This window comes from Desmodus rotundus, chromosome 12, assembly GCF_022682495.2.
Source record: "Desmodus rotundus isolate HL8 chromosome 12, HLdesRot8A.1, whole genome shotgun sequence".
Lineage (NCBI taxonomy): Eukaryota > Metazoa > Chordata > Mammalia > Chiroptera > Phyllostomidae > Desmodus > Desmodus rotundus.
The window spans coordinates 28,896,309-28,920,958 of NC_071398.1; the positions used below are offsets into that span (position 1 = coordinate 28,896,309).

The 24,650-nt window shown below is 50.9% G+C and overlaps 1 protein-coding gene across 5 annotated transcripts; it reads left to right on the forward strand.

The window, feature by feature from the left end:
• Positions 1-809: 809 nt before the first annotated feature.
• Positions 810-24,296, forward strand: IRF8 (interferon regulatory factor 8). Of its 5 annotated transcripts, none has more exons than XM_053915764.1 (9): positions 810-929; positions 4,623-4,797; positions 9,895-10,078; positions 12,814-12,902; positions 14,239-14,344; positions 15,545-15,592; positions 20,194-20,580; positions 21,345-21,460; positions 22,074-24,296. In XM_053915764.1, the coding sequence occupies exons 2-9, from the start codon at positions 4,624-4,626 to the stop codon at positions 22,248-22,250; spliced, it is 1,281 nt and encodes a 426-aa protein (XP_053771739.1). In that variant the 5' UTR covers positions 810-929; position 4,623; the 3' UTR covers positions 22,251-24,296. The 5 variants fall into 5 exon arrangements, with proteins under 5 accessions (XP_053771739.1, XP_053771737.1, XP_053771738.1 ...); XM_053915762.1 differs by having other exon boundaries at positions 813-950; XM_053915763.2 differs by having other exon boundaries at positions 839-946; positions 4,622-4,797.
• The last annotated feature ends 354 nt before the right edge of the window (positions 24,297-24,650 follow it).

Here is a 24,650-nt window from a genome sequence, read left to right on the forward strand (position 1 = left end):
GTCCTACCTCCACAAAACGGATGTTTTCTGGGGAAAAGAATGTGTGATGAAAATTTCCCTAATTGGACATTCTAGCACGAACATGCTAGACACTCCTATTTTTATTTCTGATCTTCAGAGGGCAGTGGTTTCGGACACTTTTTTTTTTTTTTTTTTAAGCAAGGTAATTCTCTCCTGCCACTCTCAGTGGTCAAGTGCAAGCGATTGGTTATCTAGAACCCGGTCTGTAAGTGGCAGGTCCTTTCCACATCTTAAGCGGACTGTTTGTCACGGTCTGGACTTCACCACGGGCTTCATCCTAATGGGGGCTGCCTTCCAAACAGATCCGGGAACTTTGGCCATATTCCAAGAGATGGCCTGGGTGGGTACTGGTGAGCACTCCGCGGGGACCACCGACTGTCTGCAGTGTTGACCTCTGCGCCCACGCCATCCCAGCCTTGACCTCCACCTTCGACCCGACCTCTGCCATCTGACACCCGCAATCCACCCCACGGCTCCGATTTCCAGCATCTGACTCCTGCCTCCGCCCTGACGGCCAGGCAGCGACCTGACCTCCAGCTCAGACATCCATATCCCGCTCTGGCCCTGGCCTGGGCCGGCGACGCCCCCGCGGCCCCTCGGGAATTCCGGCGGGCACACGGGTCCCGCGCCGCCCCCGGACCCTCAGAGCAGAGCCCGGAAGACGCCGGGACCCGTAAGTCGCTGTGTACTTTCAGCAAAGTGATTTCTCGGAAGAAGGCCAGCCAGGCGGGTCACGCCCATTGGGTGGCTCTGGCGACCTTCCCGCGACCATTGGCAGAACCACGAGCGCACGGCTCGCCGGACACGCCCCACCCTTAAACAAGCACCGGCGCCGGGGCTCTGCGCCGCAACTCCGAGCGCGGCGGCGAGCGTGGGAACGCGGACGGCTGCAAGAAGGCAGGCGGCAGGTCGGGCGCGCACGGCGGCGGGTAGGAGGCCTGGGCGGGCGGGCAAGGGCCGGGCGGGCCGACGCGGCGGGCGGGTGGGAGGGCAGCTGCCGCCCGGTCTCGGGGCCAGCGCGATCAGGGCACGCCCCTCTGTGTTCCTGAGTATAAACCGAAGGTTCAAGTTGTTGGTCCTTGTGTGGCTGCCCCTAAAGACTGGCTGAGGCTTAAAAAATAAATCTTATTTTCCTTCAAATCTTGTTGGCATGGACTTGACTTTAGAATGGCTCATATAACGAAGGGAAATATTTACTCTTTATTATAAGACCTCCTCCCTGTCCCACTCAAATCCTACTGCATGGAATAACACTTGAGGGTCACTACCGTGAAACTGCCCAGTAACCGGCAGTGCTCGTGTGGGTTGGCTTGTGGAACGGGCAGACTGCAGTTTGTAATTCTGATCGGACAGTTAGGATTTCTGAGCAGGGTTTGAGGCCTTTGCTTCCATCACAGCCTTGGCAAAGAATCTGTATGGGGTCACAGCTAACAGGACATTTTGGTGTAAAGAAAGGTATCTAAGGTGAGATGGGTCACTTACCCAGAGCTATGAACTGCTTCGGGGATGTAGAGACAGAATTTTCCAGGATTTTAAATGATTCCCTAACATGTGGGAGGAGATATAACACAACTCTTTAAACCTAAGTTAGGAGCTGGCCCTTAAAGGAGGGTTCTGAGAGCGTCCTTTTGGATTGTGGCAGGTTCCCCCATGAAAAGAATTAGGGCTGCTTTAGCCATTTTAGCAGGACTGGGTCGGAGGGAGAAATGGCTCTGATGCTTTTTGGTCGCAGGGTGATGGGGGTTTGTGGTGGCCAGGGCAAGTGCCCAGGGGCCCTGAGGGGTGTGGGAGAAGGTGAGTTCTGTGCCGCCTCTCTGGCACATCCTGGACTCTTATCGCCTGCCGCCTGGGAAGCCTGACCCCCGGACCCATTTATAGGGTGCAGATTAGCTCCAGATAGGGTTTGGCCCATAAAGAGAATTATCACCTAAAAACCAAGGAAGAGGAAGTTATAAACATGTGACTGGGCTTATAAATTTTTCCTGGCTCAGCATTTGGTGGAATTAATTTGTTAGTGTTTAATGGATAATTATGGATCTTCGCTGTATTAGAATCTTAGGCTTTTAATGCTGCTTAGAACCTTGCGGGTGGTCTCATTGAGAATTCAGGTGGGGCTGCCCATGTTATGAGATCTTATAATTCGACCATGCTTTTTTCTGCAGAGTGAGTAAAATAAGACCCCCTTGCTGGGTGTCTGGGGCTTGGGCTGCCTTCTGGGCCTCAGTTTTTTCATTATAACAAAGACGGGCTGGATTAGTTGACTTCTAAAGTTTTTCCAGCTTTTATCTTCTATGACTTACTCTTCCTCTTAATGCCATCTCTTTTACTTTTTTTTCCTCTTATAAATCACCAATACAGTTGTCCTTAACAATTTTGGAGAAATTATGAAGGACATATTATGTCCTTCATAATTTGGGGTTATGAATCCATTAAAAACCCCAATGAGAAGGTGTTGATCAATCACTTTCTTAAAAAAAATGCCCATACAAACAAAATATTGCTTTTCATTTCAGGATGCCCCTGGACCACGGACTCTAGTTTATCAACCTCGTACCAAGGGGGTGAGCAAAATGCTAACGAGCAGGGACATGTCCTTTAATTGACAGATCCACAGACACCAACTTTCTTTGGGGTTCTGGCTCCCTCTCCTTGTCCCCCACACAGCTCCTTCCTCAAGGGAGGGGAGTCTCTTGCCTTTCCAACAGGAAGGGACCATAGGAGCCTCTATTCTGCCAAGTTATTTCCTGGGGGGAGCTTGGTGGTATCATTTCATTCCCCTCGTTAGGTGCTCCTCCCAAATCTGTCCTGTATTTAGAAACACAAGGGACTGTTTTAGAATTCCGAGACACTTGAGACCCATTCACTTCACAGGTGAGGAGAGCCTCACAGAGAGGCCCAAGTGACTTAACCAAGGTCTACTTAGAGACCAGCCTCTGCTGGAGTCCACAGCTTTCCAATCAAAGTCCAATCCCCATTCTCACACTTCTCTCCTTTTGAACCCACAGCTGGGCAGCTGGGGCTGTGGGATGAAAAGGTTAGTACATTTGGCGCCCCAAGCCCTTCTCTCTTTCTCCCCAGCACCCGGCTGCCCTCTCTGACTCTGGAGCTGCCTGCAGGGTAGCTGGAGTTTTCATAACAGCCACTTCTTGCTTTATGGACCCGCGTGACTCTGGATGTGACCATATTCCTGGGGACATTATGTCTTGTCACTGCTGATTGTTTCAAACTCTTTTGCCCAAAGAGGTCACACTTTAATCAGAAGAGTAGAAACGCTATCTCTCTTTTTCTCTTTGGGTGGGCGTCTGTCCAACTGCCTAGGGGATTTCCACCCAGTTCTTGTAAATGTGGGCTGTGAGTTGGTACGGCACGGCTGCTTTCTCTTTTTCTCTGTGCTCTTGGGACAGCTGCCTGCTGTGGTAGGAGTGTTCTTCCGAGGGCTGTCTTTGGGTGCCCTGGGATGGTGAGGTCCCCCGATTTTGGCGCATTCTGGAGGAGTCTGTCTGGGTTAACTTTGTGACCACAGTCGATTTCCTCATGCTTGTCTGCTGCCTCTCGGTTGGTCATAAGAGTCCCTAGGTGGAAAGTTGGGATAATAACAACAACATCTGTTGTTTAGAGGAAATCTTTGAAGGTCCAGGCACTGTCTTAGATGATTTATACGTATCGTCTGAACCCCCAGTACAATGATAATATTCCCAGCATTTCAGCCAGCGTAGCTGACACTTCAGAGTTAAATGATGCTCCCAGGGCACCCAGCTGAGAGACGGCAAGATTTGAATGGGATCCCCGCTCTGTCCTTCCCAAACCATGCTGCCATCCCTAAATCAGCTGCAAAGGAATAATCTAGAATGGTGATTTTCGACCTTTTTCATTTCATGGCACACATAAACTAATTACTAAAATTCTGTGGCACGCCAAAATTGTACAAATAAAATATGTACATTTTAGGTAAAATAGAATGAATTTTGATTCGTTCACACTGGATGGCTATTGTTGTGCTGGCTGTGGCATTTTTTATCTGACGGTCTAAGGAAAAGAGGTCAGTGCCCCTGACTCCAGTCAGGTGTTGCGTGTTTTAAAAACCCGTGCGGCGCACCGGTTGAAAATTGCTGACTCAGAAGGATAGCCTGCGACTCTCCTTCTCCTTGGAGACCACAGCCGTCCTGTTTGCTCACTGACACTGGTCAGACTGGGCGCCGAGCTGTGGAACTGGCCCTTCAAGCGCTGGGTGCTCACGGAAAGGACCTGAAAACGTAACAGTGATTTTTCCCCATCTCATGCGAAAGACGGAATGGTGCCATTAGATATGCCTGAAAGGGAACATGTGGTAAAAGCTGGAAAGGGCACAGCCAGAGCCATAGGTGGGGCCGACAGCTGGGTGCCAGCAGCCGCAAAGCCCCAGGCGCCTGAGGTCCTGGAGGCAGGCATTGTCTTCTCACGGCAGGTGGCCCGGGTTCCTGGACCTGTGGGTTCCCCCAGCTGGCGCCTGTGTTGCCATCCTGATTTTCCTGTTAGCATTTCTTGGCTGTTAAGTACTTGGGGTGCTGTGATGAATGAGCCAATATTCGTAATGTCTTAGAATACGTGTTTTTCTTGCCAAGGATGTGTGACCGGAACGGAGGCCGACGGCTCCGGCAGTGGCTGATTGAACAAATTGACAGCAACATGTACCCAGGGCTGATTTGGGAAAACGATGAGAAGAGCATGTTCCGGATCCCCTGGAAACACGCTGGCAAACAAGATTATAACCAGGAAGTGGATGCTTCCATTTTCAAGGTAAAGACTGGACTTCCCTCCCCCTGCTGGGCTGGCAGAGGTGTGGAATGACCACTGTCTTACTTTTTTGAAAATTAACCCAATTTTTAAAAACAAACATTAACTGAGTGCAGAATGTGTCTAAAAAACATTCTAGGTGATTTTACATCTATTATATCATTTAATCACTGTGAGGTCAGTTGTATATTGGTGGCACTTTTTCCGATGAGATTGAGGACACTTCATTCTTGCAAAGTTGTTACCTCTGTTTGGCGATGTGGGCCAGCTCAGTGCGAGAGATACCAGCTGTCATTACTTCCGGGCTGGGTCATACGGGATGTCCTGCAGCAGGTGTCTACAAATAGCCTGACTTCCCTTGAGAATAGTGAGTGCCCCAAGCATTGAGGGACTTACTATTTGGTTCTACCATTTGCACAGTGACTGCCAGTGTTGACCGAGAGTTCGCTCAGTGGCCGGCCTGGGCCCACAGGGTCTGTGTTTTCCTCTCACGCAGTGTTAAACAGGAGGCACTGTCCTTGTCCTTGTCTGTAGAGGCACTGAGAGGAGGAGTGACATATCTAAGATTTCACAGCTCTTGGAGGACAGAGCCAGGGTTTGAACCTAGGCAGCCCAACCCAGAGCCCGTGCTCCCCACCACTAGCACTACTGACAGCAGAGGTTTCTTGCCATTGCTCCTAGATTTGAGCAGAGGAGCCAGGAGCTGGGGCAGTGCAGCTCTGCTGACCCGCTGGGCAGCCCAACGGGTCAGCAGAGTCTCCTCTAGGCTTTCCCAAGGCTCCAGAAGTACAGGCTCCACTCCCGGAGAAATCTGTAGCCCTAGGTCAGGGTGAGCCCAGGCTTCCGCTTTTGCAAACAGGCACACCACAGGTAGTCTGACTCAGAGCCCAGGTTGTGAGCTGCCGCTGCGTGTGTGCTAGTTCTGTGGGCATCTGGGGGCCCGGGACAGGGAGGGGAGAGTAAGTGGGCAGAGAGGAGGAGTGGGGAGGCTGAGCTGTTGGAGGGCCAGAACCAGACCTGAGGCCTTGGATGAATGAGTGGAGCCAAGCCCTGTGGGACCTCAGTGCAACATGACCCTTAGCCCAGGATGACTGTCTTCTGACACACAAAACCAAAAATGACAAAAGGTCGTAGCTTCGCCTCAGAGTGGAGCATGAGTGGCTTATGAGGCATTAATCTCCTCAGGTCTGTCTGACATTTGCAGTGGGGCTACACCTGTAGCAGTTTTGTCAACTCTGTCACCTGGGGTCGCAGATGTCTTTGAGAATCTGATGCCAGTGACTGGCCCTCCCCAAGAAGAGTGGACACCGTGGGTGTTTTGCACTCACCTTCTAGGGGCCCTGCATGGCCTGAATGTCCAGCAGATTGTTTCCATCAAGGACCCCAGGTCAGGAGCCAGGACTGTGCCAGGTTTGTGAGCTGCTAGTGCTTCCTTTCTCACCCTTGGAGGGATGTGGATTCCTCTCTTGTGGAGGTTTTTTACCTTTAACATTATGGTGAACTTCTTTTGGGAAGGACTCTAGCTAAATTTAAACAGTGCCCTAGGTCCATCCAGTCAGCTGGGAATTCTAGACAACAGATGGCTGTAGGCCGGGGCGCCTCAGCCTCAGCACGGTTGACATCTAAGCCAGAACATTCCTTGTTTGGGACTGTCCTTTGCACTGTAGGATATTCAGCAGCATCCCTGACCTCGACTGACTAGATGCCAGCAGCACCTGGCCCCCAAATGTGACAACTAGAAATGCCTCCGACATTGCCAGATGCCTTCCGGGGCTGCGCTCTCCCCTGCCACATCGAGAACCCCTCTGGGAGCTGACCAGGGCCGGGATGAACAGATTTAGGCTGAAGTGTGGGGTGCTGAGAGCACAGATGCAGGCTGTCCATGGGCAAAACCTCTTCAGGAGGAGCGTGGGTAGAGGGAGCTGCACCAGCAGGCTGCATAACCCTGGCTTGTGGCTTGCTGGTGGAGATGCAAGTCCTCTCCCTTCACACTGCTCCCTGCTTCTTATGCTCTGGGGGTAATGAAATAAAGCCCCAGATTTATACATCTTATGCAATGTTCTTCATGGCCGTTTCAACAGCGTTGAGAAAAATGCGCAAGATTCCCAATGTTTCCGTTGATTACGCAGTTGCTCAATGTGGCAATCTGAAACGCGCGTACAATCTCAGCAGGAATGGGGGCAGGAGGGAGGCATGGGCGCCCCCCCTTCCCCCGGCTGGGCAGCCCCTGGGAGGGTGACAGCCGGGGCTGGCGAGATGCAGGTGGGAAGAAGCCACGTGGCGCTCCTGGAGGTGTGCCAGCCCGCTGCACCCTCTGAGGGCTGGAGCTCTGGCGAGCCCACCAAACCGTCTGTCGTGGGAAGAAGTCACTAGGCAGGCCTGGGTTACAGGGAGCCGCCTCAGGGATTTTCTGGTGAAGTCAAGAACCTTTTGTTTCACACATTCCAAGAAAACCTTTTAAAAATGTATGAGTTAAGAGAAACAATAGTGCGTTTTCTTGACTTAATAAGTGGATCTTAAGCAGCTTCTTCTTACATGAGAGACTCCTTCGTCGTCTGCAGGTGCCATTCTGAGGTCAGCTTCGTGGTGTAGACCAGAGATGGGAGATTGAAAAAGACATTTAGCTCATGTTGTACCATCCCTGAGTATACTGGTGAGGCCCTGATACAGGCTCATATTTATTTTTAAAAACATATTCTGCCTCCTTTTGAAAATGTTGATGGGGGGAAGTCGAGTTAGAGTGGGGGGGGTGAGTTTACAACTCATTGGTTATTCTCTCATTGACCAGACATTGTGATAATCTTAAATGGGTTAGAAGTTACTTAATAGCACAGATACTTCAAATTCAGTAGGCCTTTGAGAAAAAAATAGAATTTGAGTTTTAAACTACAAGATGAGACAGTAATGGTAAATCAGGAAGAGGTTGCCTTCCCATGTTCAATGCTGGCTGCTGAGGAGCACAGAGCACCTTGCGGACAGAGGAATAGGTTTGGGCGGCGGGGTTGGGGGGCGTGGCTGGACAGCCAAGGTAGCTCCAGGGACTCAGAATCACTCTGTTCTGTCTGGGGTTAGCTCCAGGGTCTTGACAGATCTCCTGGCTGGGAGATATTTGAGAGCCAGCCTGAGAACTCTCAAAAGGACTCAGTGGAGGCTGGAAGCGGGGTACCTGATGCCAGCCCAGGGCACTTTCTGCCCATGGGCCCTGCTTTGCTTTATGATGTCCTGGCTGTCTTCATGGGGAGAGTGTGAGCCTTGAATGGACCAGTGACTATGACAGTACCCTCTAGACTTTGCCGTTTTGCGTAAGTACAGCTGGCCCTAACATTGTCCCCAATCCATGCTCTTCAAGGTCCATTTGTAATATGGGTTAGCTGAGTGGTTCCCTGTGTGTGTGTGTGTGTGTGATTTTACCTCCCTGGGGACACTTGGCAATGTCTGGAGACATTTTTTGTTGCCGCAATGGGGTTAGGGTCCTAAGGGCATCTAGTGGGCAGAGGCCAGGGACACTGCTAGACATCCAATCATGCGCAGACTGATCCAACCCCAAATGTCAATAATGCTGGGGTAGAGGCACTGATTTAATGTAATATTTGAAGTTACTGTTCAGTGTGTACATAGTTTGCTCTTATATTTCTCCGAAGAAAGAAATCCAGGCATGGTTTGTGATAAAGGATTAATAAAAGGATTAATCCAGGCATGGTCTGTTAATAAAGAATTGAAAACCACTCACTTTTAAGCAGAAAGGTGAGTTTTTCATCTACGTCAGAAAAGGAAGTGATCGCTGACGCCCACTGGTAGGAATGTTCTAACAGTTTTTTGCCTCGGGCAGAGATGCAAAGTCTGAGCTCTGGGTTTCAGCACGTTGGCAGTGAACCATGAGGTCATGTGTACTACGAGGAGAAAAAAAGACAGGACTATTTTCAGTGGAGCTGTGATTTGTAGGGGAGCTCTGGGGTTTCTGGGCTTGTGGTGTCCTGGCCTCCTAAGTCAGAATCACTGGGATGCTGGGTAAAGATGCAGGTTCGCAGACTCAACCCCCACCAAGGGGTGAGAATCTTGAGGGGCAGGCCCAGGACTCTGCACTTCACGAGCTCCCAGGGGATTGTCGCTAAGCTGGAGAGTGCTTGCTGCAGTGGAAATCCACTGGGTTGGAAGTCAGGACGGCTGGGGTTCAATCCAAGACAGGGTCACCTTGGGAAAGTTCCCCCTGGAACTGCGTTTTCCCGAGTGGAGCTGAGAATTCCCTCTTGTTCTGGTATTCTTTTAGGTTGTAAGTCTGGAGTTGGACGTTGGAGTCTGATTATGCCTAAGGCCAAAAGTTATCTTGACCTGACAGTAATGACCTCATTGATGTGTCCTGTATTCCAATTCTGAAATTAAAACTATGCCCATTCACGTGTTTTTTTTTTTTTTTAAATGATGCTCCATTCTACATTTTAACTTTAAGTGTCCAACTTTAAGTCTCTGTTTCTAGTCCAGAGACTAAGGTTTGGAGAGGTCAGGAGACAGAGCTGTGAAAAAAAAACCAACAGAAAGGGAAAACATTTCATTGCGTATTAAACAGTGCCCTGGGGAGATGGGGGGAAGGGTAGAATGAATGCCAAAATGCAAAACAAAATTTCTATTAAAAGTAGCAGGGCAGTGGACGACCACACTCAGAATTTTTGCAAGTGTTTCCTTTTCATGCTAAATTTTCATGCTAGGGGTTGATTAAAGAAAAAAAAAACCAAATTGTTCTTTGTTTTGAACATTCTAGTGAAACCAAGTGCGCTTACTTCCTCCTTGTGCTACTTGACCTCAGGCTTCTCCTGGCTCTTTGGTCCAGGGAAGGATCTGTGTGGGGGAGGAGCCTTGGGCTGAGTTCCAATTTCAGCTCAGTTGGGAGATCGTGGGGGACCCCTTCCTGGCCTGGGTCTTTTTACATTTATCGGAGAAAGTGGCTGGATGGAGGTCTCTGAGCCCTGAAATTCCTTGAATGAGGGTTGAGGCCAAAAAGGGACTTTCAGGAGGGTGAGAGTGTGCTGGTCCTGACTGTAGCTGTGGAGATCCGTGGTCGAGGGGCCGGCTGTGTGTTTCACATGCTGCTTTCTCTTCCTTCAGGCCTGGGCAGTTTTTAAAGGGAAATTTAAGGAAGGGGACAAAGCTGAACCAGCTACGTGGAAGACCAGGCTACGCTGTGCCTTGAACAAGAGTCCAGATTTTGAGGAAGTGACAGACCGGTCCCAGCTGGACATTTCCGAGCCATACAAAGTTTACCGCATCGTCCCAGAGGAAGAGCAAAAATGTAACTATCCTCCACAGCCACTCAGTTCAACAGAGGCTGTCCAGCGTGCAGACGCCCAGGGAGGGTCTGGCGTGGGAGCCGGAGCCCACAGGATCTGGGACAAGTGGTTTTAGATAAACAAAATAGTTCTCTTCTTTGTATAAGCAGAGGTGGGGATCTCTCTCCACCTACCTCACCCATTGACCAGAAGGCAGCTTCCAGCTGAGTGAGAGGCGGAGCTGATGGGAGGAAAGGGTGGGGAGATTGGGTGGCAGGCAGCTCTGCTGCTCAGGGTCAGACCAGGAGCTCTGGGGCTCAGGGATGAGGTTGGGCAGGAGCAGAGATCCTCTGACAGTGTGGAAGGAGTTCCTGTTGTTTTTTAGCACCTTGCAGCAGAGGCTAGGGGAAGGTCAGGGGGACAAAGGAGGGAGGGCTGACTAGGGTAGAGGGGAAAGTTCTCCAGTGAATTTGCAGATGGTGGCGCTGTTAGTTTCACGGCTATAAGTCAGTGTCTTGTTAGATCCTAACCATTGTTTGGGAACTCAGGGTGTGATAATTCCTGAAGTCTCTTCCCGCCCTAAAGTCCCAGGAAAGCATCTGTGAAGAATTTAAAGCAGGGATAGCGACGCTGCCGCACATCTCCCAGGACCTGACTCCCCGCTCTAGGCAGACATCACTAATCAATCAGGAAGTGTGGGGCTCAGATCTGGCCTCAGAACCCTTTTCGGAGTTGTGCCCTATGCAGCTGCTATGAATCAGAGACGGCCCATGAGATACAACGTAATTGCCATCTCTGGTTTAACATCCTGTTAACACATTGATTTTCTTAGCCATTAGATGTAGCAATTAGAATGTTGGCACAGATCCTTTTCTCCTTCGAAGAAGTCTGTTGGTCCGGTAAGGCCTGAGAGGAATAGAACCCCCTTCAACTATTTAGGGCTATGCAGAAATGCTGAGTTTGAGCTCTTCACACTGTGGGAAGGTTAAAAATGTTGATGTATAAGTTTTAAAAAGTTATAGTTGTAACCCTGACAAATATATAGTGAGCCTGAGTCAGAGAGTGATTTGAGTCATTAATTCACAAGGGGACCAGCACGATGACAAAGATTGTTCGGCACACGATGATGCGCTGCTGTGCACGGTCAGCGCAGGACAGGAGGCGGAGCTGAACCGATGGGCGTCTGACCTGGTGGTGCAACCCCAGTTCGGCTGTTATCTTTTCTACTGGTTGTTCGTAGCTTAACTGGCTATAAATGAACACTCGGGTTTACTGAGGCTGAAGCCTAATCCATAGTCAGTATTAAGTCAACAAAACTGACCTTGCCCTGGAAAATTAATAACCCTTCGGGGAGCCTCTTAGATTAGATGATCCTCTGGAATGGTTTTGAAAGGCCAAACAGTCATCTTTCTGCTTTGTCTCTCAGTTTTTGAATATTTTTTATATCATCACAGAGTACATTGTGATTGGACGAAATAGAGAAGTTTCTCTTATTCCCCTGCCCCCAGGATCAGCCAACCTTGAACTGACAGGTGACCCTAACTTGTTTATAGCATGGAGCGCAGCCAGCATCACCTGCGAGGGTGGATGTTAAAGAAACAGGTTCTCAGGGGGGCAAAGAAACGTTGCATTTGCATAGTGCCTCCATGGACCCATTCCCCTCTGTACTTCAGTGGTTTGCAAGCTACATGGGAGGTGCCCCACCTGTCCCCTACTTCCCCCATCAACAGCTTCTAAGTGAATTCTTGAATCTATCAAAATGGAATCAAAATTCAGCAAGGATGAAACAACAGGCCAACTCTATAGATCACTAGGACTAATAAATTCCAGCAAACGAGTGTTTGTGGCTTATAATACATCTCACTGATAAACTTAATGAGGCGTGTTTCTGGCCGGGGAATAGGCGTAAGAGTGAGGAAGAAAGTCACCTGGTCCAGAGCGCCTGCTGTGGAAATAAATGTTTAGTGATTCTTGATGAAGGCGGGCTCAGGCCCGGCATGGGCCAGTCTTAGTGGTGTGCTGTGCGTGTGCGTGGCGTGTGTGCACGCAGATGCACATGTGTATATTTGGAAAGGCCAAAAAGAGATTTCCTGCCAATTAATTTTTAAAAAAAAGAGAGAGAGAGAGACTCTAATCTGCAAACACATTTGCTACGAAAACTTCGAGTGTCTTCAAATGCCCAGCTTGTAAATTTAACCTCTGTATGGTGGAAAATGCCTGGTATGAAGAAGGATACTTTTTAAAAAGATTTTATTTATTTTTACAGAGAGGGGAAGGGAGGGAGTAAGAGAGGGAAAGAAACATTAATCGGTTGCCTCTTGCACTTGTCCCAACTGGGGATTGAACCCACAACCCAGACATGTGCCCTGCGCAGCAACCGAACTGGCAACCTTTCGTGTTGCCGGGCGGTGCTCAAGCAACTGAGCAGCACCGGTCAGGATGCAGTGTAAAGGGTCTTTGATAGCAATTCATTTTAGATTCCAGCAAACAGAAGGAAGAGACCGAAGCGCTGCCTTTGTCCTCTAAGTGGACAACAACACCCAACTTCTCTCTTTTGACTCCGCTGATCAGGTGACTGGAGAAGCATGGGAAAGTAATTTCTAGGCCTTTCACAAACCAGGGAAGACACGTACTGACTTCTGTTTCCTTCAACTCAGCATTAAAAAAACACCCACCGCTGGCTGTGGCCCCAGTGACAGCCGTGGTGATGGGTCAGTGCAGTGGTCACGTTTGGTCTTGTTTTTCCGCTCTTCCATAGGCAAATTGGGCGTGGCAGCTCCCGGCTGTGTGAATGAAGTCACGGAGATGGAGTGCGGTCACTCCGAAATCGAGGAGCTGATCAAGGAGGTGAGTGGGGACCGTGTTTCCAGAGGTCCAGCCTGATGGCAGGAGCAGTGGCGTCCCTCTCGCCCTGCTAAGGCTCCCAGAGCCTCGTGCTCTCCCGGCAGACCTTGTCTCCACCCTGACAGAGGTAGAGCACTGGGCCACCTGTGTGAGGCCAGCCTCTGCCAACTGGCCAGCCTTCCACCTGGTCTCCCCTCCCTAACCTGGAGGGCTGGGGCCGAGCTCCTGCGTGAGTCAGTGGTTTGTAATGCATCCTGTGCTTTCTTGCCTTCTTAGCAGGCTTCAGTAAACAAAACTGCAAAAGTTCCTCCCCGCTTGGGGTTGGCCCCCTGGCAAGATTGGTTACTAGCTCTTAGCACTGGTGGGCTGCCTGTCTTCAGGTGCACAGCTTTTCATCCGAAGGGTTGGAAATCCATCTAACCAAGCCCGGGGGAAATGCATGGAAAGGAGTAGTTAATAGGCTGTAAGTAGAGACTTAATAGGGTCTCCTGCAGTGGGTTTTTGTATACCACTTGTAGCTATTTGGTTGTCATTTTCTTCTACTTTTAGCCGTTTAACTATTTTTTTATGGCTATTACAAGGTGGACATTGCATAGGTAAAATAATCCCATAGAGCCCTCACCAAAGGTGGTGTGGGTGCTATATAAATTCTTCTCAATTTGCGCAGCAATGCTAGAATCCCTGGGAGTAGCTTGGCAGTCTGAAAATGCAGATAACAAAATATAATCTACTCTAAGCTGCCTGACTTTTCTGCATGGGGCAGCCATTAAGTTTCTGGGTGGTCTTTGGCAGCAGACCCACTGAATTCCTGGCTTCCCGTCTCCAACATTGCCCCGTTTTGCACGCAAGGCTTTTCTGCCCACTCAGCTAAGAGTGAGATAAGAGATTGGTGCAGCGGGATCACAGGAAAAGAAGATTTCAAACACGTTTCCTAACTGGATTTACCAACTCCCTTAAGAAATGGGTCAGAGATGGAAAATCTAGACACGGCAGGCACATTGAGTGAGATTCGCTAGAAGCGCGGCAGAGTCTGTTCGCGAGTCTGTTTAGTGTTAGGGCGCGTTGATGTCCCAGAACTGGCAACGGGCAGTGTCACGGAGAAGCCAATAAACTTACCAGGGGCCCTGAAGAGGCTAGTAATTCAGTCACGTGGTTCGACACTAAGCCTGCTGGATTGTCTTGGACCTTTCAGGATGCAAAGTAAAACTTCCCTTTTGTTTTATAAGCTAAAGGTGACAATATGGTTTTAGCTAAGCATCAGCCATTGTCGTTATGACACTGGGGTCCCGCTTTGGAAGCCTGGTGACTGCACTGCTTTCTCTCTTGTCCCGTCCCGCAGCCTTCTGTGGATGAGTACATGGGGATGGTCAAAAGGAGCCCGTCACCGCCTGAAGCCTGCAGGAATCAGCTCCTCCCAGACTGGTGGATGCAGCAGCCCAGCGCAGGTGAGGATGGGAGCCCAGGACCGCTGGCAAGCGGTGTGGGGGCTGGACTTGCTGGAATGGTTTTAGCCCTGTAGCCGCTGGGGTGGGGTGGGGCAGGGTACTGTTGAGTTTTATGGAAGGTAACTGAGCCCAGAGAGGTGGCCCTTGAAGGCAGAGCCACGCCCCTAGCCCCATTCGCCACTGCCTCCCAGGAAGCTGTAGATGTCCTTCCCATAGGAGGTGTCTGCTTCCCATACTCCTGCCACCCCTGCCCTGCCAAAGCTTGGAGGGGAGGGAGTCAGTGAACTTCTCCAAGACCAGAGGGGATCACAGCTGTGGGCCACATTAGGTCTGTTGGGCCCACCACCCAGTGTCCTCAGACATTACGGAGCCCTCAGAGCCAAGCACAGCCCAGAGCGGCTGGAGAGCAGGAGAGCTCAGGGACAGGCAGTTGCTCACCCGGGGCCCTGGATTTGCAGTCCCTGTCAGAAGTTGCATATCTTATGTGAGGCTCAGTTTACTCATCTCAAAAATGGAGGCCCCAGGACCAGCCCTATGGGGTCTTGAAGCTAAATGAACCATTCACCCTCTTACTAGATTCTGATGACTGCCTGCCTCCCCACCCCCGCCCCCACCACTGCTGAACACTACCTTCCCTCCAGAACCAGGAGTGCCTTTGCTTCCTCCCTTGGCCTCTCCCCCGCCAGCCCCTGTGGGAGACTGGGAGGTGATAGCTGGCCTAGAGGGCCTCAAAGCTTGTCAGGGTATGGGGTACTACCAGATCAGGGGCCCCGGGAGTGCCCTCTGTCCCTGTGCTGGGCAGCACCTCTCAGAAAGCTAGCTTGGGCCTGGGCTCCTTCGAGACAAGCCCTGGAAGGTGGGCATGCAGTCCGGTGGTATTTTGGGAGCAGGCCCTCAGGGGGAAGGAAATGTGGCCCCACAATGTCACACTGACACATGGTCAGAAATCCCACAGCACAGAGGAAGTCTCCCCCTCCATGCTGGTTGGGTTGAGGTCTGGTTTTCTGCGTTTATGAAACATGGGTCGCCACACTGAGAGGGAAAAACACCGAATTCAGCGGAAGCCTGTGGCAGGGCCTCAGGAGCACGCCATATGCGGCTTTTGAATAAACTTCGGGAGAGGGGGAGCATTTGGACTGCTTCCCCTGCCCACAACTGGGTCCGGCTCTGTCTGAATAGGCTCTTCTCTCCCTCCAACAGGCTTGCCGCTGGTGACGGGGTACGCCGCCTACGACGCACACCATGCAGGTACGATGTGCTCTGAGCTGGGCAAGGGGCGGGGATGCTCTTTGAAGACAAAACTCAAAGGACCTGTGTGGGTCCCTCAGGGCCCCTGGACAAGCATGATCTGGGGGTGGAGGTCGGCACCTGATTCCTCCTTTTTACCCTTTGGTTTGGGAGTGAGCAAGTGGCTGGCTTTTTGAGCCTCGTCTTAGATTGGACCAACAAATATATCCAAAGAACTCTTCACAGGGAGAGAGGGCGTGGGGACAGACACATGCAAGGCCCAGCTCTGCCCCTCTCCTGTTACCCCAGGCAGAGTAACCGAAGCACTCGGAACCTCGGGCTTCTCGTCTGTGAAGTAGGAACAACAGTACCAACTACCTCATGGGAGTGTTGTGAGGGTTACGCATCCCATTAGTAAAACTTTCTGGTAGGGACATATGGGCAATGGAGGTCACCAGTGTCGGTTTCTTTAGTCTCTCCCACACCTGGGTTTATAACAATAACAACATTAATACTGATAATGGTGGCGATACTGTTGGTAGTGATGGTGATGATCATGGCTATAGTGGTGAGGATGGTGAGGATGGTGAGGATGGAGGTGAGGATGGTGAGGATGGTGAGGATGGTGTTGAGGATGGTGAGGATGGTGAGGATGGTGGGGATGGTGGCAGCGAACATTAGTGAATGCTAACTGGTCCAGGATCATCGGTGAGGCTTTCATGGCCCAATCTCATTATTGCTTCCCACTGCTCCTCGGTAGGTGCTGTTACTATTCCCTCTGCACCAGCTCAGAAGCCCTGTCCCGTAACTTGTGGGCCGCAGAGCTGGAGCATGGCCCTAGGCTGTCTCATCCATGCGCCTGCCCCCAGCAGAGAGAGGTGGCCTTTGTGTCACGTTGTTGTCTAATTATGCTGGCAACTCAGACTGCATTCTTGCCATGGCCCCTGGCATGTACATTCAGGCTCATTGATGGCGTCTTCAGAGCAAAGGGAGCTGGTGTCTTCCCCAACAGCTGCCGGGTTCTGTGACGGGAACAGCCCGACTCATCCAGATGGACTATGTAATGTTAGGGCCAGGGATCCGAGGCCTGGCGCAGAGGAGGGAACGGGGCTCAGAGAGAAGTGTCTGGACCACAGCCCTCATAGGATGAGTGTTTTGGGAGGTGGAAGCAGGTTCTCACCCTGGCAAGAAAATTTTAAAGTAAACATCGTTCCTGTTCATTGGGCTCTTATCTGGGAGCCCTGTGAGCTGGAGCCCGTCATGACTCTGGCTTCACAGATCAGTAAGCTGAGGCTCATCCAGGACCACACAGCAGGTAGGCTGGGTTGCTGAGTTTGAGCCCAGGCAAGTCTGCTTTTCAATTGACACTGGGCAGCGCCTTGCTCACCAGAGGCCCTGGGTCATGGGACTGGGCCTGTGACCTGCTTAGCTCTGGGCTGTGGCCCAGGGAGTCTGCTGACCATTGCTTTCTGGGGGCAGGAGAGCACCCAGCACTGGCTGCAGTGTCTGGATGAGGAGCCAAGGTATGAGGAGGAAGCTCCCTCAAGTTACTCCAGAGCTGTCTCAGCACCCAGCAGGTAGAGCAGCTCGCGGCCACTGCCTCATGCAAAGAATACCCTACAGCATTCCTCTAGGAGCTGCGGACATTGGTACCTCTGCTCACACAGCTCCTTCCCCCATGTAAATAAGTTGTCAGGGGTCATCAGTTCTTAACCCTCAGGGACAGGTAATGTAGTGAGTGAAATGTCAGGTGAAAGGCTATAGGGAGTGGCAGCAACTGGCAAAATGGAGGGACCCACACTCCTCCAGGCTGCTGGTGGTGGTTCCTGCCCTGGGGACTTGCAGACCCTGCCAGGCTCGATTTTTCCATGTTTCCAGGGGAACCAAAAGTCTGGATTCTTAGGTGCAATTTTCCCATATAAAAAGTTGGCAGCAAATTCAGGTCCACAACACCCCACTGTGCAGATGTGTCCAAACATGGCTGTGGCTGCCTGTCCGTGCTCTCGACTGCATGTATTTGAGATAATTGGGGTGAACAGCCAGGTTTGAAACTGTCAGTGTGGCGAGGAGCTTAAGAACACAGATGTGGACCCACCCTGCTGGGGATAGAGTCCACCCAGGCCCCCGGTTAACAATTGTGCCATTGACAACAAGCACCTTAACCTGTCTACGACTCAGTTTTCTCACCTGGAAAGTGGGCGTAATTGTATAGTCTCCACCTCAGGGGGTTGTTGTGAGGATGAAATGTGCCAATAGGTCCAAAGCACCTGGAACAGCACTTGGGGTGTGTGTAGACCGGGGACTGTGGCTTATCATTTCAGGAGTCTCATCTATGTATTGTAGCTGACCCTTTGTACATTATCTCAACTTATTTAGTAACCACTTATGTGGTACTGACATCTGCTAAGTCCGATGCCAGCTCCATCAGTCCTCACGGCCACCCAGTGAGGTGGGTGTGTTATTCTCCCCACTGTGTTAACAAGGAAACTGGGGCACAGGGTGGGGGAGCTGCTGCCCCAGGTCACACGGCTGGGATAACGCAGCAGGCAGTGGGCTCCAGAGTGGGTGCCCTGCTGCTGTGGTCAGACTGTCCCCCAGCAGGGCTGTCATGGAGGGAGGGTGGGTGTAACAGGAGCAGGACAGGGTTGCAGTAGGGCCCTTAGAATTGCGAAGGGCTGGGCTGAGTAACTGGAGACCCTTGAGGAGTGGCTTCTGCTCTGGGGGTCCCCACTGCTCACTGGTTGGGTGCAGGGAGTCATGGCTCAGGTCCTTCTAGCTCGAACCCTCTCTGAGCCTAAGCCGTCTCATGGCTTTGGGGTCGCGAGGACAGCCCCACCTGGGCATCTCTGGGACACCTTGTCTGCTGCTCCCTCTGATACAGTCAGTTCACGTGGTTGAGAGGCACTAGTGTGAGATAAGGCCACAGCAATGCCAGAGCACAGGGGCAGGCTGGTGACAGAGTCACCTGGAGTGTTTCACTCATTTGGGACGAAGTTCGGAGTTGTTTCAGAGTGAGGGGAGTGGAATGCATCAAGTCATTAGGCGATGCGCACATTGCAGACTCAGAGGGTAGGAGGTTGGCGAATGGGGGTTAATGAGGCACAGGGTCAGATACTGGTGCTGCTACTTACCTGCTGGGTGACCCCACCTGGGCCTTAATTTCCTCAAATGTCAAATAAATGAATTGGACAGGCGCACTTGCTGCTCTGACTCCTGACCCTTCATGATTCTAGAATGCCACTGAACTCCAGCAAGGGAGAGAACGGAGCCTGTGGACAGTAGTGAGGCGCTTCAGCATTTGCCTGAGCAAGTGTTTCTTGGGCGAAGCCCAGGGGAGAGTCCAAGGCACTGGAAGTGCACGGCAGCATTAGCCCAGGTGTGGTGGGTGGCCGTGCACAAGGCTGCCCCTGACAGCTGTGCAGGTGTCGCCGCGCAGTCTAGGGGCCACCGTGGAATCAGGCGGCTCACAGCTTTTGTGGCTCCAGGGGTCAGCCCCGAGTTGGTCTTAGAAGTGCATGTAATTCTTCGAGTTTAAGGCTATTAAAATGTAGATTTCTCTAGGAATGCCCCGGGATTTAGCTATCATCTCTATTCCTATCTCAGTTGAGAAGTCCCCAAACTTTAGATACTTGAGCCCCACCTTCACAATTGGCCTTCATATCTGGGTACTGCCTGGACTGTTATTAATATCCTAGTTTTCTCTAAATCTTACATTTTACAACTTAAACTTATTTTAAATGGGGGCCATCTCTCATTGCCTGGAAAAGGAGAATCTGTGTTACTTACTATAAGTAGGAAGTCAGAGGTCAAAGCACATTCACTGAAAAACAGCTATATACTGTTCAGAAATTCTAGCCAGATATTACCACCCACCCAGGCTTAGAGCCCCGACGCCTGCCCCTTTGTTAAAAGGGGGGTCTTCAGGCTTAGGTATTAAAGACGCATGGGCACCAAAGTGGGGCTGTTTTCTTTTTTAGGTGATCAGAGAGTGAGAGCATATACATACCTGTACGATACAGTGTCACCTAGATAGAGGGCTACGTCTGCTCTAGAACAATGTAGCCCATTGCCTACAGTGCAATGCAAGGAAATCCTAGATCTGAATTCGAGAGGTTTAATGAAAATAAAGATATAATCTTTTTCTTGACAAGTTCACAGTTCCCTGGAAGCTCTCTGGATTTCAAATTAGGAATCTATTTTCTAATGTGTGTAAAAATTACGACTCTGTTATATATTTAGTACACCATTGCATAACAGCGTTATAGCAGTGCCTGTGAGGCGGGGCCAGGCTCCTAAGAAATCCCGTCGTCAAAGCCTCCTTGCTCTCAGGGTGCCCTGTGCACTGACAGCTTTCAGCCCTTCCCAGAAGTGCAGAGAGTGCTGTGGTAGTTTTTGTATTTGGAATCATTGGTTTCCTTAGTAATTCTGTGTATTTACTCATGCTTACAAAATCATTATTTCTAAAAGGGGTGCACGAACTTCCCAGAACACCAAAACAGCCCTAGACACACAAAAAGTTAAGCCCCCAGTTTGAGAGAAAGAAAGGCTCTGGGCATTCGCACAGGAAGGACCAGGGAGCCCCCTTTCCCTTGGTGCCTGATCTGTCCCCCTCCTTGCTACAGCCTTCTCCCAGATGGTCATCAGCTTCTACTACGGGGGCAAGCTGGTAGGCCAGACCACCACCACCTGCCCTGAGGGCTGCCGCCTGTCTCTGAGCCAGCCAGGACTGCCCAACGCCAAGATGTATGGGCCTGAGGGCTTGGAGCTGGTGCGCTTCCCGCCCGCAGACACCATCCCCAGTGAGCGACAGAGGCAGGTGACGCGCAAGCTGTTCGGGCACCTGGAGCGAGGGGTGCTACTGCACAGTAGCCGGCAGGGTGTGCTGGTCAAGCGGCTGTGCCAGGGCCGGGTGTTCTACAGTGGCAACGCCGTGCTGTGCAAGGACCGGCCCAACAAGCTGGAGCGTGACGAGGTGGTCAAGGTCTTCGACACCAGTCAGTTCTTCCGAGGTCAGTACCGTGTCTGTCACCTTGCTGCTGGAATCTTAAAGACTGTACCTCCTTCCCAGGATCTTTGGCCACCCGCAGTCCCTGTGGGAACCTGTGGGGACCTGTGGGGCCAGTGGCACAGCTGCGGCATGGGATTCCCCTGCATTTGAGTTCTGCTCTGCACTTTTGTACTGAGGGATCCTGGGGGAGCCCTGAGGGATCCTGCAGATAGACTGGGAGGTGCAGTACAGTACAGGGCAGTACCAACCGTATGGCTGTTGGGAGAATTAAGGAACTTAGCACCTTGCGGCTCTGCTATGGACCACTGCTCTAGCCCGGGAGCTGATTAGAATGCATTTCTTTCCATTGTGCCCCGGGGTCAGAATTTGCATCCTGGCCAGGCCCCGGGGGTTTGGTGTGTGCTGCCCTGGTAAACACTGAGCCCTCGGGACAACCCCGCACACAGCAGGGCTGCACATCAGCTCTCCTTACTCGGGAGGCATGTAGTTCAGACCCCGCTGTGTGTGTGTCCCTTCTGGAAGGCCAGGGTGTCTGAGATCAGGTGGGCTGCCTGCAGGACTGCATGGGAACCCTCCTCTGTGCTCCCGAAGCTCTCTGCTTCTCTCCCCGCCACAGCCAGGAGCTAGTGTCACATCTCTCCCGCCACCGGGCCTGAGAGGTCCAGGAGGCTTTGGGGAGAAGGGGCACTGGGAAGGTGGGCGAGGTGGCATGTGTGAGCTCAGGTGTGAAAGCAAACCCTGCCCCTTCCCCTCGTGTCTTCCCAGAGCTGCAGCACTTCTATAGCAACCAGAGCCGGCTCCCCGACAGCAGGGTGGTGCTGTGCTTTGGAGAAGAGTTTCCGGATATGACTCCCTTGCGCTCCAAACTCATTCTTGTGCAGGTAAGAACAGGAAGCTTTGGGGCTTGTGGCCAGATCTCCTGGCCTGAACGTCAGGACCCAGTTTGTCCTCGGGCTGTGGAACAGAGAGCAAGGAATGGGGTACTCTGCTTGTGTGCAGAAGCAGACCTGAGTGAGACCTTCAAGGGTCAGAAGTGGACTCTTGCCACCTCTGAACTATCTTCTCATGTTCTGGGGCTCTCATGGTCTGTGTGTCCCCCTGACCTCCATCACCCTTTTTTGGTTTGGTTTGTTTTTCAAAACCAAAACCTCCTTTCCAGAAAGATTCCATCTTGCCTTAAGGTCTAAGTGGCAGATTAGAGTTTTGCAAGCCCTTATGTAACTCTAGCTAAAGGAATGAAGCTCTAACAGTGGAATTCTGGACACTGGCTAGTCAGGTTGGGACCATATTGAGAAAGCACATATAAGAGTCTTTGTAGGAATACTGCTTGTCCTTTCTGTGCATCTTCCTAGTCTGGGTTCATTCATTTGGGACTCACGAGGAGGTTCTAAATGCTAGCTTTGGACTAGGGTCATCGAACAATCTGGCTAGGGTCAAACAAAGCCCCACCTCACTTCCCGCCTCCATCTCTGACCTCGTGCGCCACCCTTCCAGGTTGAGCAACTCTACGTGCGGCAGCTGGTGGAAGAAGCCGGGAAGAGCTGTGGCGCGGGGTCCATGATGCAGTCTCCCGAGGAGCCCCAGCCGGACCAGGTCTTCCGGATGTTTCCAGACATTTGTGCCTCCCACCAGAGACCCTTTTTCAGAGAAAACCAACAGATCACAGTTTAAGTCTCTCTCTGGGGCACCCCATCCTGCACACATCTCACATTTCTTTATTACAATTACTGTTGTAATTATTTAAGGATGTAGATCCCTCTGACCTGGGGTGGGACTCCTACCTCTGCTCTTAATTTAGTAAGGGCATCCTCGGGGAGCCTGCTCTGATGTGAACAGGGAGACTCGCCCCAACTGGTCTGGAGGCTGTAGCTACAACCTCCAATTAAAACATTTATTTCCTAATTATCATTACTTTCTATGATCTTTTCAGCATTTTTGGATAATTGAAATTTCTGAAGAATTTTGGACATCAAAGCTGCTTTTCTTTTCGTCTTTATCTTTTGTTAGAGCTATATAAACTTATGATTTCAAGGGGCTGATTCAATGGGAAGTGTCTTTTTGCTGTTAAGCATGTTAACAAGATTTAAAAATACTTAGATACCAGCCTCCCTTCAATAAGGGAGAGCACAACTCTTGGCTTGTTTGGAGGACGCCTCTCCAACGCCAAGTGTTCGGATGTGTTTTTATCTGCAGACAATGAAAACTCTCCCTTTGGCGCTTTGTTGCCAGCGAGCTTAGGCAAACTTATTTTTCATTTTTGCAATTGTCAGCCCCGATACCTCTCTGTTTTCTTCTTTCTAAATGCTTTTGCCATGTTTAAAAAATATTTGTAATTTTAATTGTCCTATTGTAAACTACTCTGAAGCTTTTTTCTTCTTTTTATAAAGCGGGTAAGCTATAAACCACAAGTTCAAAAAATAATCGCTTTCTGAGTTCCACTTAGCGCCATTCTGTTATCTCCATTCTGTTAATAATTGTGGATTGTACCAGCCTTTTGACTGTGCCTCGGATTCAGTTATTCCACTCACCAGCCCATGGCACTGAGTGTGTAGGCGGGCTTGTGGGTCCTTGGGGCTGTGGATGGCGTGTCGGCCTGTCAGTCACCATTACGTGGGTCATGGGGCGGGCTGTGGCCGGGAGTGTGCCTTCCCCCATCCCTGCTTCGCCCTGAGGTTCGAGATGGCCCCACTGCACGCTGAATTCTTCAACAGAGTCCTGTAGCAGGATTTCAATGGGGAAGTTCCAGTTTTAGTTGTGGAAGAACTTACCCTGTTTACTAGCAAATAAGATGCATTTGCTACCCAAAATGTGTCAAAATGTTTATCCTAAATCATGATACTAATCGAGAGCCGGGGGCAGAACACTGAAAACGATGGCTTGGCTTAAGGGTGAGGGCAGTTCATGCCACCTCACTGCCACCTCACTGACCCTCCGGTGTGCAGGGGACAGCATCTCCACAACCACTTTCAGGATTAAAAAGCACACGGGCATTTTTCCTCCTAAGTAGATGTATTTTGCTAGATTGGGGTGCCTCTTATTTGTCTGTGTTGTCCTGTGCGGTGCACCAGGACTGGCCGAGTCGGTCCCACCATGGGTGTAGACACCAGGCAGGTTTGGGGGTTGGGAGGGTGCTTTGACTTTGCTTCACTCTCTTGGGGGTGGGGAGAAGCAGCTGTTTCGTATTCTTTTCCCTTTACCACACAGCCTGGGTCCCTCCCACCCCAGACTCAGAATCTCACAATGAAAGAGCAAGAAGGGGGCTCAGTTGCCAGCCCTCATTTTAAGACATGGGAGAAGGAGTTGGGATTTGGGGGACAAACTGCCCCGGCTCAACCAGGCTAGTGGCCTCATAACCACCGAAGTCTCTGACCAGATCTGAGAGGCCCAAGAATGCCCCTTTGCTTTTCCCTCGTGCCTGCCGTGGGGCGGTGCAGGCGCAGCCAGACGTGGTGATGACCTGCGGATGTGCCTGAGGTCGCGCGCGGATATGGGAGAGCTCCAGTCGGGCAGCTTTTCTCCTTTGGCTACAAAGCGAGCATTACATTTTCGGGGATAACAGAATGGCTTTCTGAAATTTTGTAAGACAGCCTATTTGCTTTAGTCTGTAGCTCAAATGAATGTGAAAGCACACATCTTTAATGTGCTAAATGAATATTTATTTTTGTATGCATTTAAAAATATTGATCTTCTTTATTCATTATTGAAATAAAGTGCTCTTTTTTTAAAGCTCATGTGTGCTTTGTCTTTTCTTTAAGTCACTGTTAAATATTTTATCATTTTCACCAGATTCTGGGTACTTTAAAGGGGGGAGGAAACAATAGTACTACACTGTGACTTTAAGAATTTTCTGCTTGTTGTTTTTTACTCATCCCGGGACCCTAGGTACGGGACTTGCAGATCATACAGAATTTCCTGGAGAAGATGTGGGCACAGCATGTTTTTACTAGAACCCGAGGGCCTGTTGGGGTTTCTGTACAGCAGTTTGGCGTTGATGGCACTATCCTGGAAGCTGCTGGAAACGATTCATAGGAGGGCCGCTGGAGTTGGGTCACCCACATGAGACCGGGCTGT